Consider the following 20803-nt stretch of genomic DNA (forward strand, 5'->3'; position numbering starts at 1 on the left):
AGTTGGGTTTAATTTTGCTCTTTTTATATTTATATTATTCTTGGAAGATCCAAAATTCTGAATTAGCTTAGGAATTCATAACATACAGAAAAATAGTTGATCTTAATAGCCATGACAATAAAATTAGATGCCAATAAAATTATAGTAGTTTCCAATATATTCCTTAAGTCAGGTGCCCTGACATGGAACACGTTCTTTGCCAGTATTGACAGGCACTATTGATTGTTATTGATTGAAATATTATGCAAAAGAAGAAAATGATAAGATTTCAGGTGTTTAAAATATACTGATGATTATATTATAATTTTCCTTTTACAATGTCTTTTTAAGCTATATATTTTAAATTTTTATATAAGTATATGCTATTAAAATGTCATTAAATGGTATAGAGTGGACAATATGTTTAAAGTTTCAACAAAGACATTACATTAAATACTAATGTAAGTATTCGAAGGAAGGAACATGCTTTTTTAAACTACACATGGATATGTGTTCTTCATATTTCTAAGGTTCACAGACTGCCTTATTGATGATAGCTTTAGGGGATATGTCAAATGTAAGTAAACTCTAATATGCAGATATATATAATCAAACATAGAGTATGAAGTGAGAAAAAGAATAAGCAAGTGCATAATTTTTCTGAACAATGAAAGTTGCCAGAACCGTACAAGGAAAATATATATTTTTTAGGTTAGTGGTGGCCACGGTTAATGCTTCCCATCTGAATATGGGAGAATGGTTTCTGAAAGATTTGCAAATCACACTGTTTTATTAAGTAGGACTTTGTTGATAATTGCATAAAACTGTTCCAAATCTGAGATCCTGCAAAGACCTCTGCAAAGGCAAGTAAAATAGAGGCTTAGTTTATCCAGTATGAATAAAAAATTTATTTGAAGAAAGCATAGGAAAGGATAAAAAGGAGCTCCTTGTACTACTTCTTATTCTCAGAGGAATTTCATATCCTTCTGCCTAAACCTGCTTCATAAAGACTTTCTTTCAAGTAACTGAAGGTCAGTTTGTCTGCCAGTGCATTCAAGTTTAAAAGGAGTATTTATCATGAATTCCTTTTTGTATGTGTGCATAGGTACAAACACCACATGTACTGTTCTTAAAGTAAACCCAAGAAGTGTATCCAAAATACAAAACCTTTAAAACTAGACATGCTTGATAAAAATTTTACAAATACTTTGCTTCCTCAATGAATGATCACTAGGTAACACTTTTCATAGGCCTAATTTAAATGTTTAAAATTAAACATAAGAGATTTTTTTCTAAACTAAAATGTATGCAAAGGAGTACATACAGAATTAAAATAATTAAAATTATAAGATCTTGACTGAATCTCCCAAAAGCATGATGTTATCATGGAAACTAAGAATAGCATTTATTAAAGAATTACAAAACAAAAGATTGCTCTAATCCCATGTGTGTGCAAATCCTCCTCTAAGGAAATCTTGCTAAATGGTGACTTTTAGACATGTATTCCTATTGATTCTGAGTTTAAACTTTAGATAGCCATTAAGGATTGAAATAAAACACTAAGGAATAAAGGAAAAAAATAATTTTCTTGTCTGCTCCATTTAGTTAAGACAAGTTTTGAAAATATTGCATGAAATATTAATTTTATGTGTGTATATATTAAATTATGTATGTATTAATGACACCCAGAGGCAACAAAGAAGAAAAAAAAAAACCAAACCTTCATTATTTTGTCTGGAAAAAGCCCTAGACTTAAATGTACAAGAAACAGTCCTAGCTGTATTACTAGCCAGCTCTGTCTTGGTTTCCTCATTTGTAAAGTGGTGTGACAGTTACAGTGATTATCATCATCATCATCATCATCATCATCCCTACATCCCAGAGCTGATGAAAGAATCTTAATGCTTAGTAAGTGGTAAAACTCTTAGATAATGTGAAGGCTTTTGTGAATAAATATACCACAATCTTTCTGCATCCCATTTTCTCCATGTTTCTCTATAAAATAAAATCAATTTCACCATAATTCCAATATCTACTGTAAAAATGTGGATAGGTTTGTGAATTCATTTGAGTATCTGGCATCAATAGTCCTCGCAAGCCACACAATTTCATGTGCTATGTTTATAAATTATCCATGGAAAGAAAGCTACCAGCTTGAGTTTCTCAGTATTGACAGTGATTTATCATTCCTATTTAGTGCAAACTATTCATAAGTTATTATCAATTAAATATGTATGTGTTTTAATATTTTATGATTAGGAAAGTTTGAAAAATGAAAACATTAGCAAGACTCGTTCTGGGACTTGTCGTCTTGGATGCTGCTGTGACTGCCCCAACTCTAGAATCCATCAACTATGACTCAGAAACCTATGATGCCACCTTAGAAGACCTGGATAATCTATACAACTATGAAAACATACCAATGGGTCAAGCTGAGGTAACTGATTCCTCCCACTCCTGAGACTTTTTAAAGCATTGTATGAGGAATTATTAGGGTTTCTTCTCTTTAAATAGATTTCTGTTTACTTATAAGTGGAGATGTTCCATCTTAATAATTTCATATTAACTTTTTCTCCAGAACATGTTCAATGTGATGGAGGTTAACATTGGGAAACTCTTTTGCTTTCTTTATACTTCACTTTATTTTCTTTATATTTCCTCATAAAATTGAAAAATAAAAGAGTTTCTATCAAGTTAGAACAGAGAAAATTAGGGGAAGAGGCAATCAATGAGGAAAAGGTGAATTCAAATAGTACACATAAAATGATAAGTAAGTTTGGGAAGTTTGAAGTAAAGAGAAAAGACATGAGATTAAAATGTAATAGAAGAAAACTAAAAGAATGCAGAAAAAGGACAATGATTTGAAACTTTACTGTATTCCAAGCACAAATACGCTTCCCTAAATGACTGATTACCCTCAGCAGTAATGTAGGCATTGGCAAGGTTACAGACCATTACCTAAATCTGATATGACATGTTCCTAATTAAATGGTAGGCTTTTTACATAACTAAAGGATACAGACTAATTTTTCTGAATCAGAAAACAAGCAGACCTTGAAATGCTGGAGTCTAATGAATGTACAACATTGACAAAAACTAATTAAGTACAAATAAACCGAAAGGGAAATTACATCACCTTTACAAGATCAGAACATATTTGGGGCAGTCATTCAAGTGTAAATTTTCTTAGAATAACTACTTTTGATAACTAGGGAAATGAAATATTTAGACAAAAGCATGTATTTAAATTGTATGGGACTTAGATACATCTTTATTAAGATAGTAAACATTCTCATTATTGTTTATGTTGCCTTCTAAAATACAAGAATTAGATTTTCACAGTACAGTAGTTTTTATGTATTCTCCCCCTGCACTGTTCTTTTCCTGTCTTTCTCTCTTTTGCCATCTGTCTCTCTCTCTCTCTGTCTATATTTCTCTTCCCTTCTTTTTAGTAAAGTTTCAGGCTTGACAGCAGGCCGCTTTTCTTCTGAACATTTAGTTATGACTCTGTTTTTAAGTCTTTATCAACATTCAGTGCTTGATTCATTTCACTGTGTGGCTTCTATTATGTGAAGGGGATTTTCTGTTGAGAATTTATAGTCATTAATACCAATCTTGCTATATGTGATCTCTGTATCTCTAATCTAATGCATCAATGTAGAGTATAAGAAGAAAGTTTTTCAGTGCTCAACTCATCTGCCCTGTTCCTTTTTCCATCTTGCAGAAATATTTAAAAAAAAAAACAAAACTCAGTGCATATCTGCAGTTATCTACCAAATTAAATATTTTAATTTAAACTTATTTGTCATTCTTCAAAAAAATATTTCATTGGATTGGTGAGTACCATAGTGAATTCTTTATTTTAAGTAGGGCTGGGGAATTTGGATTCAAGGGTTTATTTATTCACTTCAGAAGACCAAATGCATAATAGAGGGACTACCATTTGAGACCAAGCCTACCCTAGGCAAAACTGTGAAGGAAGTGAATTTTATCTGCAGACTGCTTTTAAGCTATTCCTTGCTGTCAGGATCCTTTTTGTTGCCCAGGAGGCCCTAGACATTCTCATGAGAGTCTGAAGTTCTTCCTGCCATCAAGGAAAATTAAGCTAATATATATATACATATTAGCTTAATTAGCTTAATTATATATATATAATATATATATAATTATATATATATTATATATTAGCTTAATTATATATATGTATATATATATAAAGATGATTTATTATACAACCTTTCCTCAGTATTTGCTTATTCTGGAATAACAGCCTTCCTGTAAGGTACTGAATATGTGGCATTGTATCCTTACACACCCTAGCCCTTACTTCATGCAAACATTTCTAATTTTCATACTGGCTAAGCCAGACTCAGAAACCCTAACAACTGAGGGTTCCAGAAAGCCACTGATAATCCCTTGTAGTTGACTGAAATATACAAGTCAGCCCTGATTTAACAATCCTTTGTGGTGAAGTCATCATCAGAAAACTGGTTTTAGGTAGATGATAGATATAGATACAGATACAGATATAGATATAAATATATACATGTGCTATAATAAAACTATAACACATTTGAAAACATCAATTATACATATTTTTTAAAGATATTTATGAAGTTGTTCCAACAGCAAAAATCAATCAACCAACCTACTCACCCACCACCTATTGGAAAAAAATCCCAAAACAAACAAAATCAATATGATAAAGAAAATAAGATGACATAAGGAACAAAATTCAGAAATTTAACTCAGATCTCAATAACTTATTACTATAAATTCTTTACAAACAAACAACTAGCATATATGAGAAAATATGGAATAAACCAATACTTCCAGTCATGTGAATGGATTCTAGAATTTGGTTAACATGGCATGAATTTCTTGAATGCAGTCTTGTAAGTTCAGATTCTGGAAGGTCAAATAAACTTATTTATCTCGTCTTTATAAATTAAAGGCAGTGGTTGCACATGTTCTTGATCTTATGTGACACTTTTTGAGTGAACACTGATAACACACCCATATAAGGTCCAGTTGATGAAAAAGTTCATAGTAAATGATAGATACAGGGAACGATGGGATCAGATTCTTCAGTTTTTTGTCCTTGATGCCAAGAGTAGGGTTCTGCATAATTTAGCCTAGAATTTATTTCATCTGTACAAAAGACAACTTTATATTCTAAAGTTGTAAATTTATAGGATAACTGCTTCTAAATGCCAATTTCTTTCTTTTAAAGTCAAAAACTTGGCATCTTATGCCAATAGAGTAGACCCTTTGGTCTAAACTTGGAATGATTAATACTTAAGGCCTTTGATATATGTGGTAGGTAGAATTCTAAGATGTGCCCTAAGTGGCCCATCCCCTGATGTGTCCATGCTCTTTGTAATTGTTAACATCATGAATATATTGGGATATCACTCCTGTAATAGGTTATGTTATACGGCACAGTTGAAATTTAAAAAGGGAGATTATCTTGGTCAGCCTGACCTAAAGTCATGAGCCCCTTAAATCAGTGTCTTGAGGTTAGGGACAAAATTTGAAGCATGAGAGAAATTCAATGCAGGGGAAACTGTTTCTGGCTTTAAAGATATCAATAGATGGGCCTATGTTCATAACAAGAATGCAGGAATTCTCTAGACGCTGAGGAGAAGCTGACAGCAAGCATATAAGGATACAAGAAACTCAGTCCTAAAGATACAAGAAACTTCAAGTACTTCAAGTACTACATGAGGTTACAGCCCTGGCCCTCACTTTATTTTGGCCTTGTGAGACCCTAAGCAGAGAACCCAGTCAAGCGATCCTTGGACTTCGGATCCACAGAAACTATGGGTTTAAAAATGGGTACAGTTTTAAACTGCTAAGTTTATAGCAATTTGCAATGCAGCAACAGAAAACTACTACAATGTAATGATTTAAACTTTTTTTTCTGAAAGCCAGATTTGAATTACTATAAGGCTGCAAGGCTTCCATTTATGAGTCCAACAATTTATCTAGTCAGTGAACCAAACCACCCCTGATTCCCAGGGTTAGAATCTCAATAGAGCTTTATTGATTTCTATTGGTGGTAGTATATTCATTACCTCCTCAGTGGTTGGAAAAGGGTAATTGAAAGTATTTCTGTTTTGAAAATTATATGCAGCAATAGTATTTCAGACTCATGACTTATGATGATCTAGAATATCCAGGATCCACTGGATACTATGTTAGAAAAAGACTTTAGGCCCAGCAATTCCATCATAATGTTCTATATTAGCCAGTGGATAAATTTGTTGGTATAACATAAAGTTGTTGCAGTTTTTACTGAGCTTTCATTTTACTTTAATGATATGGATAGGAACTGGTTATAAGCCACAAGACCAAAATGCAGACGTTTTGCTTACTGATGAATACTAGCTAACCCTGAGCACTTATTATGTGTCAGTAGTGTTCTAGGAATATCACATGTATTATCTCATTTATTCCTCCCAAAAAAACAATGAAGTGCCATTATTATTCCCATTGAATATAGATGAGGATATTGAGACACAGAGCAGTTAAGTAACTTGACTAAGATTACAGTTATTCATAATGGGTAATCATAGTGATGTTCTCATATCAGAAAATAATTTCCAACAGACTAATGAAAGATTATATTATCCTCCCTCCATTTTTTACCACTTTCTAATTGTCCTTTTAACTTGAACTGGTTTCGGTTGAGCTGAATGCCAGGTGCATTCTATACTGCACTCTTAGAAAGAAAAGCATTCTTCTACGGGTGAATAATGTGAACTAGAAGTAACATTTATAGACAACTGACTGTTATCTAATTACTGTAAGGAAAAAATGGCTTAGACTAACTACTTAGTTAGACTAACTACTTAGTCTATACTTCAAAGAATAATTGTGAATATGTATTTGCCAACATATATCTAAGTTATGAGTAATAACCTGAATATATGCATATATACACATATATATATACATATATATATATATATTTGGGAGTCTAGGATCCAGGGAAACATTTCCCTATTTTCCTTAAAGGGTTCACCAAAAAACGAAATAGTTCAAAATTCTGTATTCTTTGAGTGGCTTAAGTTGAGACTGCGTTTTTGACCAAGGCAGGTATTTGTTTCCATTTTCATGCTATAGTTTTTGGGTTATTGATTTTCCATTCCTCTTAGGTCTAAAAAAACATTGGTCCTGACCATGAGTAATTTATTTTGCCCAGAAAAGTACTCAGTGACTATGTTAATATTTATGGAAGTTCTGCTGAAAGATATGAACTTCCATTCCTCCAGGAAATTCGCCTTGGCTCCAACCAGATAATTAGACTTCTCCTCACCTATATCACATTATTTAGTCTTACATAATTACCTCTACTTAAGTGAGCCTGCACTGTTCCTGCTTGTTCAATAAATACCAGGAATGTTATACCCTGTGGTCCCAAGAAGCACTTGGTTGTATTTGCTGTAGGGTGGCGTGAGGGCATTTACAACACCACACAATGCTCTTTCATGAGAACGTGGAGGAACAGGTTGCAATTTTTGAGAAATTTGTTTATTTTCTGGGCCATACATCTTGTAACTAAGTGTGCTTATCATTTTGCTCAGAAAAATGGCTCTTAATTGTTGCCTCATTCTTCCCTGGTGTCATATTATTTCCCACACCTTTATTTTCCTATCATCCTACTCTCCTCATGGAGATTTTTTTGAAGTATTACCATACATGCTTTAAAAGCTGCCTTATATACTTTCTGGAATGAGATAAGGTATGCATGCATAAGTAAATAACATTAACAACTAATAAAAAAAAAACACATCAGTAACAATTGGCCAATAGGAAATTTCTTGAATGAGGAATGCTTTTCTTGCTATTACTCTCCATTGATCTTAAAATGAAGGCAAATTTTTCTCTTTCACAGAAAGAACAAGTGGCTAGATTGTTTAAAATTAACCCTATAAAGAAAACTCCCATTGAAATAAACACACTCAGCTTCAAAAATAGCACTTATGGATGAAGAAGCTATAAGCTCTTCAAAGGGATGAAAATTAAATTTAGTTAAGTTATAGGAATGGGAGAGAACTCAGTGAAGGCAGTTGTATCAATTAACAATGGAGCAATGATTTCTTTTCTCTTGTCATAACAGGGTGTTATGCAACACATATTATTATTCTTTTAGAATACGTATTGATGGTCTGTAACACCTGAAATTACTTAAGTAGAATCAAACTAATTTAGGACTACTTATAGAAATCAACATCCACTTTAGATAATGATGTATAAGAAGGATCTTAAAATTAGGTTATCTAAGTATAATAAATTGGTATAGAACTTTGCTAATGCTAGAGGATAGTTTGTCTCAAAACTCATCTTTATACTTTCTGAACAAAAAGTAATTAAATTACAAATATTTCTACAATTTATTTCCTCTGGTGAAAAAGGCATGCAATACTTTTACCTTTATATTTGGAATTATGTCTCACTTTGGCCAATTTATACAATACGTTTTAAAGTTTCAAATATATGGTTGGCATATAAAATACCCCTTATTGGAAGAAGTAACTTGTTAAAGTGTCAGTCAGCCTGAAGTAAATATTCTTTTCAGGATATGGCAAAAAATAAAAGCTAATCTTTCTCTTTACCCTCCCTTTGCACTGAAGGTGCTCTGGAGGATGAGAGGAAAGAATTTTGCTGATGATCTTTTAATACGATTGTCTGACTGACTTTCCATATGCTTCTTTCAAAAGCAGCCTTAAACCATTTGATTCTTATTGTAAGCTATTTGAAAACCTTAAAAAAATGAAGCAACAAAAATGTACAATCATGCAGGCTCACAGGAAACAAAAAATTATTCATAGTATTTGCCAGTGATTTGTTTGTGTTTGTATCTGTATTATACATTATTTATGAGACCACAAATATAAGTTAATTATCATAACTGTCCCTTGAAATAAGACTTGTTATTATTATTATTATTATTAAAAACAACTAAGGATCAGAATGTTGCCCAAGGTTATTCAACTAGTAAGTTTCAGAGTAAAATTTAAACCAGGTTCTTTTAACATCAAACTAGAGAGACCCTGGCACGAAAACCTCCATTATTTTCCTGTTCCTTCTCTTTCATCTTTACTTCTTTTAGCTGTGTCCAATATTGAGGTTTATTTTCTCTGAAATTAAGTAATTTGATTATTAGGAATCAGAAAAAGATTTTCAAGTGATTGCAATTAACACACTATCTAAGCATCTCTCTCAGTTGTCAAAGTATTTAAGGGAGAGACAGGACAGATGATCCTTCTGAACTGAAAGCAGCTTTGTCAAAAATACGGGGACTGAGCAATCTTTGCCAAACACGTTTCTTCCTCATTCATTTTCAAGATAAAGTAGAAAATAAGATACAGCTTTCACTGCCAATGTTCATGGTCACATTCTTTTAGATAATTAACATGAATCATTTAAATCAGTTTGAGTACCAGACTTATGCTTAGAGCAGAATTTCACTGCACTTAGCATACCTACATGCCAGCATGTGGAACCCACAAGAATATTCTTTAGTAACTCAGGCCAAACGGCCCAGGGCCTTTTAACATGTTCAGAAACCAATTTCTGATATAATGATAACAACAAAGAACACTTTCAAGACTGAGTAGCAAGTGGTGGGATCATTTGGGAGAAAGATAAATTTAAAATTCTGTTTTGTTTTACAAATATCTTACTTACTGTTAGAGTAAAAATCCAAATAGCATTCTGGATTTCGAAGACTTTAACAAAAAGGGAGATGGGCCTATAATTTAAATATTATGTGCTGAGGAACTGAGCTTATTGGTTAGGTATAGACTGGCAGAGTGGCGACCCTAAACTAAGCAAATAAACAGATGAGGACTTTTGCTTCTCACTCTGGCTTTGCCTGGGCACTTAAATCATTACCACACACACTACGAAGAATGGTGGGAGAAACCACTAGCTCTGGGTGTTGCTCGTGTGCACACCCCATTCATCCTTGAGAGCCAGTTTTTCACAGTGTTGAGTGACATGGGCTATGGAGTCAGTCTCCTCATGTGTGAGTCCCAAGTCCATCACACCAACTGTGTGGCCTTGGACAGTCATACAACCTCTCTGAGCCTCAGCTTCCTATTTATAAGATAACTCGTGAGAATTAAATTAAAAACTTAATGGTTTAACTTAGAGCCTGGCACATAGCAAATGTTCAATAAATGTTACTTTTACCATGGAATCAGTCACTGAATCAACAGCCACGGAAGCTTATGCACTGGTGATCAGAGAAGCCGTCAGGGAAGGGATGGGATTTGTGCTATAATGAAGACGAACTCTACTGGGCATGGGTTCACCTTGCATCCACTTCCCAATCTCTTGCTGAGAGCCAGGAACACAAGCAGGTAAATCAGACCAAGTCCCTCCCTGTCCCTCAGTATCTCTCAGTCTAGTTATCTTATAAACACACAATTTCAACACAATAAAGGAAGTGAAAAAATAAGAATAAACAAGATCAGTAGTTATTGGGACATAAGGTTTCTATGAGTTCAGTCACAAAATATATACATATGCTGAGAAATTATGTCTCCAAACCTGCCATTATTTTACTTATATGTTTATCCACCACCTTTTTTGAACAGTATGTAAGTCTACTTACATGAATAAAAGCTATAATGAATACAGAAATAGATATATAAATACATATAATAAATATAGATAAAATTAGATTAAATATAAGCTACATGCAATAATATTATCTCATAAAATAGTTTATTATATATATAATATAGAGTATATTATATTGTCTATAATATCACATCTTATATTGTATATTATTAATTATGTGTTATATTACATTATAGTATAAAAATATAAATTAGGAGAGTGAGGCAAAGAAAAAATAATAGTTGAGAAAATAATATGAAGCCAGGGGCCAAGTACATATTTGAAAATGCATACCATTTTGTATTATGATACATATAGATACATATAATATTGAAGTTTTCTGGGCAATAGTGTTAGGTTTTAAGGAACCTCATACATGCTTCCGCTATGCCCTACCTAACTTTAGAATCAACTGAGGGACAGAAATGGGACTCAGACAAATAACATTCAAAATATCCCCTTTATTACTGATAAAGGCTAGGTGGTAATATATGACTTAGGTGTGAAGCAACTATGGGCTTCTTAATACAAAACTTCAGAAATAGACTAGGTCATCAGTCACAGGCAATGCTGGTCAACCACAGGCCTCAGAATGCAGTAAACCTTAGTGCATGCACAGAGGGGCAAACCAGAACTTATGCTCCTGACAGGCAGGCAACTTCCCCTAAAAAAGAAGATGAACCACTCAGGCCAAGCTCCTTCTCTCACTCACCAATTACCCTGGTCTTTCTTCCTCTCATAGGAGGAGTGAGTAAAGGGGCCCACAGAGGATATACCCACTCCCCAACACGGTGGCCTCTCAAGCCATCAGGCTTGCCCATTAGGCTCAATATAGCTTTCCATGTCAAGAGAGAAAAGCAGCCCATTTCTTAGGACAGTCACTCCTACCTTCGTGAGGCCTGCCCTCATGCCAGCTGGCACTCTTAGATGTCCTCTGGAAGTCTGTAGATTTTGGCCCCAGAAAACTCTGAAGTGGATCCAAGAACATCAGTGAATTTATCTCAAAGGCCTCTCTGCACCTAAGATTGAAATTTCACTCTTGGTTCTGCATTCTACCTCAAATTATATCAAGCCACATTATCTAATGTCAGAGTTTATGAGAGTTTCTGCAATGAAATGAAATGCTAAGTAAATACACTCCAATAAGACAATTCCAGAAACATAGAGGACACAGATTAGCATATAGCTCTCCTACCTCTATAAAGTTTTTGAGGAAAAATTAAAAACTGCACATTAATGTCTCTTGCGTATTAAAGTCTAAACTTGTTTAAATCCAAAGATATTGCTGTACCAAGTCAGAATTACTTGCCTTGTGATTTAAAAGTCCAAAGAATATGCAGTCCAAAACTCCCCTTTCTCAATTTCTTTTGCTTCATCCCAGCTAGATGAATTCTTTTTGCTTGGGTCAAGCTGGCTTCTTTCAGTAACTACAACCTGAGTAGCCTCTGCTAGATACAGATGTAGCTCTTCAGAGGCACATAAATTGCTATTTGTTCATTTCCAAGTCTCCCATGACCTTGATATTTAAAGAGAATGAAGCATTAATTGCACATACAATATTATCACATTATTGACCTTAACCCGCATCAAATTTTTAAAAACCAGATAATCCTGAGTCCCTAAAATAGTTATTCTAGGCAAAAGTATATTCCCCAAACCAGTACATACTGTTACCAGAGACCAAGAAGAGAGCTGATGGTACCTGAGAAGTTGGAAGATGGAAGAAATCTTGGTTTGACCTCATCCAGATATTGGTCAGCGTATGTTCATTGTCTCTAGTCTGCATAGTGTGAGCTCAGGTACAATTGGGAGAAATCTCCCACCAGGAGTTAAATGATGGCACTGTTTTACCATTATTAGAGCAGCTGTTCTCAAAGCGTCAGCATCTCCTGGGAGCTGGGCAGGAATGCTAATTCTCAGGTCCCACTCCAGACCTAACGAATCAGAAACTCGAGAGGGGGGCCCAGTGATCAATGATTCAACAAACCCTCCAGGTCATTCTGATGCACCTACGGTATGAGCAGCACAGCATCCCCAAACACAATGGCTCTTCTCTCAGAGTATTATTGGAGATATTCCTGTTTCTTAGCACAGTTTTTATACATCCTGTTTTCTAGCACAGGTGATTGACGGCAGGCCCAATTACCAGGTCCCTCTTAGGCTTCTCTTTCTTTCTGCACACTGCCTCTGAATTCCCATTTTCCTGCTAAGCCCTGGTATTCTGGTACCTGGTGTTGCACTGAGTATGTGTTCTGTCAAGTGACAGATTCTGTTGTAAGCACGGATCTTCAGCCAGGGGTTTCTTCAGTCCTGAAGCTATGTGCCCCAGGGCAGGGGCTTTTACTCTTGCTTCAGGCTGTGGAATTCAAGAAATCCGCCTCCCAGAGAGTTTCCACTTCTTCCCCATGTTTTTGTTTTGTTTTGTTTTGTTTTTCAGCTGGAGAATCAACCTCAGCAGATTCCTGCACTGAAACTGCTGTTGATGTTTCTGAGGCCTGTGGTCCTTGGGAGGCTAGTAAAAAACAATCCTTCTACCGTATTCTCATCAAGACTTTACTCAACATTTCAAAGTTCCAGGACTTAATTAGCATTTCTGTCTCCCACGTCCTATTCTGCGGAATTAATTTCCCCTCTAGTGTAGTGGTTCTCGACCTCGGCCATATGTTTGAATCACCTCTAGAGTTTTAAAACATTTCAATGCCTAGACCACACCCTAGACTATTAAAATCAGAATCTCTGGGGGTAGGACCCAGGTAGGGTATTTGACATCCCTCAGCTATTCTTTTAGTGTGTCAGGTACTACCTTTTTAACCAGTTTAATATGCTTTGTAATTTGGTCCCTTTACTTCTCTAGTACTGTGTGCTAAATGAGAGCCTTTTTCTCTTTTCTTTCTGGTCCAGATTTTTGTTTTTCTGACATAGTTCTCCAGATTTTGTCTTGTGGCATCTTCCACAGAGACATTAAAAAATCAGTAAATTACAAATCTGCCAAAAGTAACACTGTTCAAAAAATCTTTGGAAATCTTCACATTTCTGAGTTGGATAATCCTATCCTGGACATGTTCTCCTGCCATACTAATTTCTAACCCCAGATGGGACCTGACCTCTTATTGCCCTACATAGCCTTTTTCTTAAATGCCTGATTTTCATTAGACCCTCCCTAATTCCACAAATTTCTCATTCTAACACTCCTAGGCCAAGTTATGGTAAACCTTGTCTTGAGTTTGCTAGGAACAGAGAGGCTTACACTGTTAAGGTACACGCACACACAGGCATTGAAATAATTCAAGAATTACTACTTGGTAATGTTGTCATCCATCAGGTCGTACAATTATTGGCTTGTGATGTCAGTGTACTCCACATAAGATGCAGATAGGTGGGCCCCAAAGGATAATCACAGTGACAGCATATCAATATCTTTGTTAACATTCAATATGGACTTTAAAGAGGTAAATGGTATATATGCAAATATATTAAACACTCCATTTCTTAATGCATATAAGGAGAAAAGCAAATAAAATATATCTAAAATATATTGAGGATTGATCAACTCTTTTTAAAGTGTATTTTCTCTGGAGTTATGATATCAAAACTCTGATCAAAGACATAAACATGAAAGAAATCAAATACAGAACATTTAAGATAAAAATCCTTCACAAAAATAACTATATTGAATCTATAACATATATAGAATGGATATTGAAGGGGATCCGTACATTTTGGTACTGAGATTAAAAAGTAAGATCATAGAGTGAAATATTGCCAAAGCCAATTAACTGTTATTCAGCAGCCTTCTCCTACTGGCAGGAGGATTTCTATCATGTTAATGACTGCAAAAACTTAACGATAGTCAGCAAATCTAAGGATTTTGAACCCTTGAAAGACAGCCCTTCCTTTACATTATGTTATTATAGAGCTGATATACCCAGGGTCCTTTGTTCTGCTCCTACAAACTTTTGATTATAATCAGGCCCCCAAGTGAAGCTACAGAGACTACAGAGAACATATTGGTGGCAATAACAGGGTTCAGGTTAGCATCCTGGTTTAGTAGAGTCTTTGGAATTTGTTTAAAGTAATTCTTCCTCTGAGAGATAAAGTCAGGTTTCTAAATTTGTAAAATTTTTCAAGCCTTTACCAGTGATCCTGTACATTAGGAAAAAAATTAATGCAATAACTATCTATTTTGAAGGCAATTGGCTACTAGCTGCTCCTCCCTGGGACATCCTCCAAAATGCACGTTTTCTTATTCAAAATGTCTATAATTACGTCTGATAATATATACATCATCAACATCATCATCAATGAATAGCAGTTGTAAGCAGAGAAGTTCTACATATTAAAAGGCACAGCTTGTTATAGTTTGTGCCTCAATAAAGCCTGTGTTAGAAGGAACAATTTGCTTTGTGTTAGGATGGGAAAGATTGAAACTTAAAAAAATACTAAATTACTTCATCATAAAATAAAGAGCTAGCATTTGAAAGTTTCTAAATATCTTGGTTTTCAGTCCAACTTCTTTGTTTTCAATTACTGTGATTGACTGTCTCTCCCTACCCCCCCATCCTCATGAGATTACTGATTTCAGCCTACACTAAATTGTCCTGGCATCCTTACTTGGGGAACAAGGGCAGTAAGGGGAAAGGGAACATGAACTGACTTTGCTATTAAATAATGTTTCTACAGCCTTTGCCAAAGTTCCCTACCAATATTATTTGGAGACATTCAGTTAGAACTAGATGATATATTTTGTGAGAACTAAGATATTGGAAACCTATTAAGTTTCTGGAGTCTAAGGGGATGATGGTGAACAGAGTCCTGAATAAACTGGGATAAAACTGAAGTAAAAAATCTTTCTGGCAAGTAAAAATGAAATATTGCCATGTTCTGACAATAAGGAAAGGAAATGAGAAAATAAACATGTGAACAAAGAAAAAAATGCTGAGGTCCCAGAAGAGACACAGACTAGGGAGGGTATGATTAAACAGAACCTTTAAATCATCAGCTTTTGTTTCTTTTGCATTAAATTTTTCACTTAAACATTGCACTAAATACAAAGAAGCATTACCATTTAGAGTTATCTATGAAGAGTAACCATACGTTAGGATAGATTAAAAGAAAAGGAAGCATTTACATGTTTTCGTCAGTACATACATATCTTAGCAAGTCAATATCAAATGTTATGATTATTATATGCTATTTTGATTAAACAAAAAGCCATTAACTAATTTTGATTTTGACTTGCAGATATTTATTCATTACATAGATTTATGAATTTTGACTTAATAAAATACTGAGATTTAAAAATAAATTGAAACAATGGTGAATTCACTAAAATTAAGTGATATAATATTTCAGTAAGTACTATACCAAATAACCAAGATCAAAGAACAGTTGTTTGTAAAAGAGAAGTCAGAGAGGATAGACAAAAAAATGTGCATTTATTTTTTCTAATGTCAATGATATGTGCTAGATGGCTCAACCCCCAAAATATTAGAAACTGTTCCAGCAGTTTAATTAGGAAACACATAAGAAAACAAAAATTGAAAAGGTCTATATTAGGGCAAGTTACATTAGCAGCTGTAACAAACAATTCAAAATCCCAATGGCTTAACACAATAAAAATTTATATCTTGCTGACATGACTACCCAATGCAGGTCAATGAGTTTACTGTCTTCCAAGTAATTACTCAGGGATTCGAACATCTTTCATGCTATAACGTCACCATCCTCACCTTTGTCACAGTGGATCTTCTGTTGACAGACTAAGGGAAGCGAAAGAATCTGAAGAAAGTATGCTTATTCTTCACTGAATTTGACCAGATGTTGCACATGACCTTCTCTCCCCATCAGTTGGCTAGAACTAGTCACATGACCCAAGTTAGAGTCAAATAAATTGGAAAATTTATTTTAGCTGAATGCCCAGGAGGAAAACGAAATGATTTGGTGAATATATGAAATTGTCTTAGCCATCATGCTTAACCAGACTAGAGTTTCATTCTACATAATACTTATTTCTCACGAAAGTGAGAGAAAATTATAATAAATGTGGCTTGAATTTTACACTCTACCTACATCACTGTTATGTGATTTTTTTTTATACTTGTCAATTTCAGGGAACGACTGGCTGCCAAGTGCTCCCACAGGGCAACAGGGCCTTGGTAGGTGTTCAGCCTTCAGGTTCAGCAACTGACTAACATAATCAGTCACCATCAGAGCTGATGGTAGGTTGATAAATGACACCAAGAAAAAAAATCATGTGAGGCTTAAAATACGTACAAGAAAGTCCATTTATGAATTTATAATATGAAGTCATTCCCAGCGATGACAATGCTCACTTTTCCTATCCAGAGCTCCTCTTCCTCAGAATGAAGATATTTAAGAAGTTAGATTATTCAGCATGATTTTTTTTTTTTTTTTTTGGCTGAGTACAGAATCAGTAAATATTAAGGACGTTGTGCAGTTCTGTGGCAACGATAATCAGGTTCAAATCCTGGCCTTACTACACAGAAGCTATGTGACCTCAGGCAGTTTATTTAACCCTCCCTCCTTCCATCCTCAGTTTACAAATCTATTAAATGTGCACAATTATTGGTACAGATTTTTGTGTTGTATATGTGACTATTTAACTAATATCTATTTCCCCATGAGGGTTAATGTTATATACCTTATTGTTGTTTTTTCATCATTATATTTGGTGGCTTAAAACAACCATTTATTTAGCTCACAATTCTGTAGTTCAGCAATTTGGGCTGTGCTATGCTTCTAGTTTGCACTGGGCTCACTCATATATCTCCAACCAGCTGTTGGGTTGGTTCAGGGATGGATGGACTAGGTTGGCCTCAGCTTACATGGCTTTTCTGTACTCCATGTGCCCTGTCATTTTCCAACAGGCTGGAGCCAGCTCGTTCATATGATGACTGGGCAGGGTTCCTAGAGAGCAAATGAAAACATGCAATATTTCTGGAGAACTACCCTCAGAACTGACACAACAATACATTCTGTTGACGAAAGCAAATCAGAAGGCCAGTCTAAATTCAAACTTCAAGGGATGAGAAATTACCCTCTACTTCTTGATTGCAGGAGTTGAAAAGTCATGTTACAAAGGATCTTAGAAAAGGAATAATTGCAACAATCCAAAAAAAACACACAAATCTACCATGAAATCAATGGTGGATGTGCCAAAAGAAGTACACAAAGCTCTGAGAGCCACTCATCAAACATGTTTGTCTAAGTCACAAAGATCATGAGATGTTTCCTTGAGGAAGTAAGACCTGAACTAGATATGAGGGGCAAATAAGCAATTACAAGGCAACTTTGGGAGGTGGTGGATATTATCTAATATCTTGATTGTGATGATGGCATCACAGATGTTTGCATATATCCAAACTCATCACACTGTACACATTAAATATGTGAAGTTCTTTGTATAGCAATTATACTTTCAATAAAGCTGTTAAAAATAAAATAAGGGAAAAAAAGCTGGGGAGTGGAGGGAGTTCCAAGCAGATGACTAGTGCATGCAAATGTCCTATAGAAGAAGGAACATGGAGAGTATAAGAAACAAAAGATGGCCAGTGCAGCAAAAGAGAACAATTGGCAGGAGATGAAGGCAGAGGACACTTGAAGGGCAAACCATGCAGGACTCTGTGAATCAAAGAGTTTTTAATTTATTTTAATAATAATAGCAAACCTTTCCATGGCACTTACTATGTGTCTGACACTATTCTAAGTGTTTAATGTGTATTAACGTTTTCATCCTAACACAGCTGTAATATTTATATCAGGATTTTACAAATAAAGAAACTGAAGTTCAGGGAGGTAAAGTAACTGCCTTAACAGCGAGGCTAGATTCAAACTCCTCCAGTCTGGATCCTTCCTCATAATCAATATGTTGCAGTGCTTCTTCAAGGCCATTGTTCTGTTGGTTATCAAGAGCAATAAAAAGCCACTGAAGGCTTTCAAACAGGGGTGGACATGATCAATTTTGTATTTTTAAGAGTTTATTCTCACTGAAGGTTGAATATATAGTAGAGGAGATCCCAACTTCCTGTAAGTAGACTATGACTGTATTTCAGGCAAGAGAACAAAGTAACTTAGATTATGGTGATGGTAATAGACAGGGAGAAAAAAACAATGGTATTTATAGATGTTTAGAAAATATTAATGACGGGTAAAATGGACAGTTGATCATAACTTAAGTGTAATGTTTGGCACAGACATTCAGTCTGGTTGATTAGACAATTATAAAGACTGGTGAACCTTCCATCATTTACAAATTCACTTATTCATTTAGTGATCCTTTCACTCATTCATAAAGACAGGAATCAAATCTGAGTAACAAATTCTTTCATAGCATTCTTTCCATCACACATATATTATATTTTCATTGAGTTCCTCATTGGAAACTTAGTGCAGATTAAGCGCAGAGATGAAAAAATATTAAAATATCAAAAACCAAAATACATTAGTTTTTATTAATTCAAACACAATGTTCAACAGCAGCAAATGGTTTGTGAGTGTTCTGAACAGGTGTGAGCGGCGTGCTCAACGAGTGGTCTCTACTGAAGGAATCAGCGGTGAATGAGACAATTAGGAAGAAGTGGGACCGCTGTTTCTGAACATACTAATTTTTCATATTTTTACTCTGAAATGAAGATAAATAAGTAGGCTTAACGGTAGTAATATGGTTAATATGGCTGTATGGATCATTTATATGTGCTTTTTGCTACGGGACAAATGGAGATTTGATTGAAATTTGTTTTTTGTTTTTTTAAGTTAATTTTTATTGGAGTATAGTTGATTTACAATGTTGTGTTCGTTTCAGGTGTCCAGCAAGGTGAATCAGTTATACATATACATATATCTACTCTTTTTTAGATTCTTTTCCCATATAGGTCATTATAGAGTATTGAGTAGAGTTCCCTGTGCTATATAGTTATCTATTAGTTATTAGTTATCTATTATATATAGTGTGTATATGTCAATCCCAATCTCCCAATTTATCCCTCCCCCCCCACCTTTATGTTATTGTCACTTAAAATGGTGCTGAGTACTTTATAGGAAGATTCTTCTATGGGCAACGTTGCTGACTATTGGAGAATAAAAGTCTCAAATCTTTTGCAGTATTATTAATAACAATATAAATATTGCCGGTAAAAGTCTGAGTACACATCATCTGGTACAAAAAACTGTAACTGACTCACTTTCTACTGAGATTCCTTATTTCTCCAGGAGCAGAAACTTCATCTAAGACACCTCGGGGTCATTTCAGCCCTGATTTTCCTGAGATTGCATTGAGGTGCTGGGTTGCTTCTGTGGAGTCAAGTCTGTGCTGGGTGTGGAGGCTGAGGCAGGGTGGAGGACTCCGGCACTATTATCTCTCCAGCCTGACGTCTGCTGAGACGTCACTCTACCCAGGTCACTGTCTATGGGCTATGCATTTGCCATCCCTGGTAGAGATACACCTCTCTCGTGGACACGGAAGGTGCTTCTAAACACAGTCTACCATGGCATCAGTCATCTAAAGGACAGTAAACAAGAGAATAGAATGAGACGACAATCAACTCAAAGATGTACCCTGCTGGTACTGGGTCAAGAAGATAAGCAAGTGCAGTGATAACTAAGCTCAAGGTCACATGTGGGAGTGACCTTGTATTGTGTTTTTAAACTTTAGGGAAATATAATGATTAGATCAAAAAGTCAATTCAGTAGGGAGCAAGTCAGAGTAAAATAAGGAGGCAAAATGAAAAAGAGTGGAGAAAAACTCCAAAAGAATGAATATTTATATCAGAGGCTCAAATATGTTTGCATTTGAGTGTTACCAATTGTAGCCTGAGAAAGGGGGGCAGGGATATTTTCTGGCCATTTGTGTTTATTCCCAAATTTAGGTTTCTGCAGCATAAGCATAAAAGTCTGCCACACAGAGAGCCAGGTGGTCACGTTTCCCTGGCCTCATTTCTCTGTGTGCATTGCCTCACAGCTTCACATCACGGTATGAAAATTGTTAAAGAGGAAAAGACGACAGAAACCTAACTCACTTCTATTCGATGGTGAGAATAAATGGTGTCTGCAATGCAAAAGGCTCTCCAGACACAGTACTTTGAGGTTATAGTTGTGTAATTTTGCTGAACTGAAAAAACATTCCTTTTCTTTGGTCTTAAAATTTATTCAACATTCACATTTTATTAGCAAG

At 35.1% G+C, this 20803-nt stretch overlaps 1 protein-coding gene across 1 annotated transcript in view; it reads left to right on the plus strand.

The window, feature by feature from the left end:
• Window positions 1-2251: 2251 nt before the first annotated feature.
• Window positions 2252-20803, plus strand: part of EPYC (epiphycan) — a 34106-nt gene continuing 15554 nt past the window's right edge. The window contains exon 1 of the mRNA XM_061205550.1: window positions 2252-2416. Coding sequence (XP_061061533.1) covers window positions 2252-2416 — 165 coding nt within the window. The remainder of the gene's footprint in view (window positions 2417-20803) is intronic.

This window comes from Eubalaena glacialis, chromosome 11, assembly GCF_028564815.1.
Source record: "Eubalaena glacialis isolate mEubGla1 chromosome 11, mEubGla1.1.hap2.+ XY, whole genome shotgun sequence".
In the NCBI taxonomy this organism is placed as follows: Eukaryota; Metazoa; Chordata; class Mammalia; order Artiodactyla; family Balaenidae; genus Eubalaena; species Eubalaena glacialis.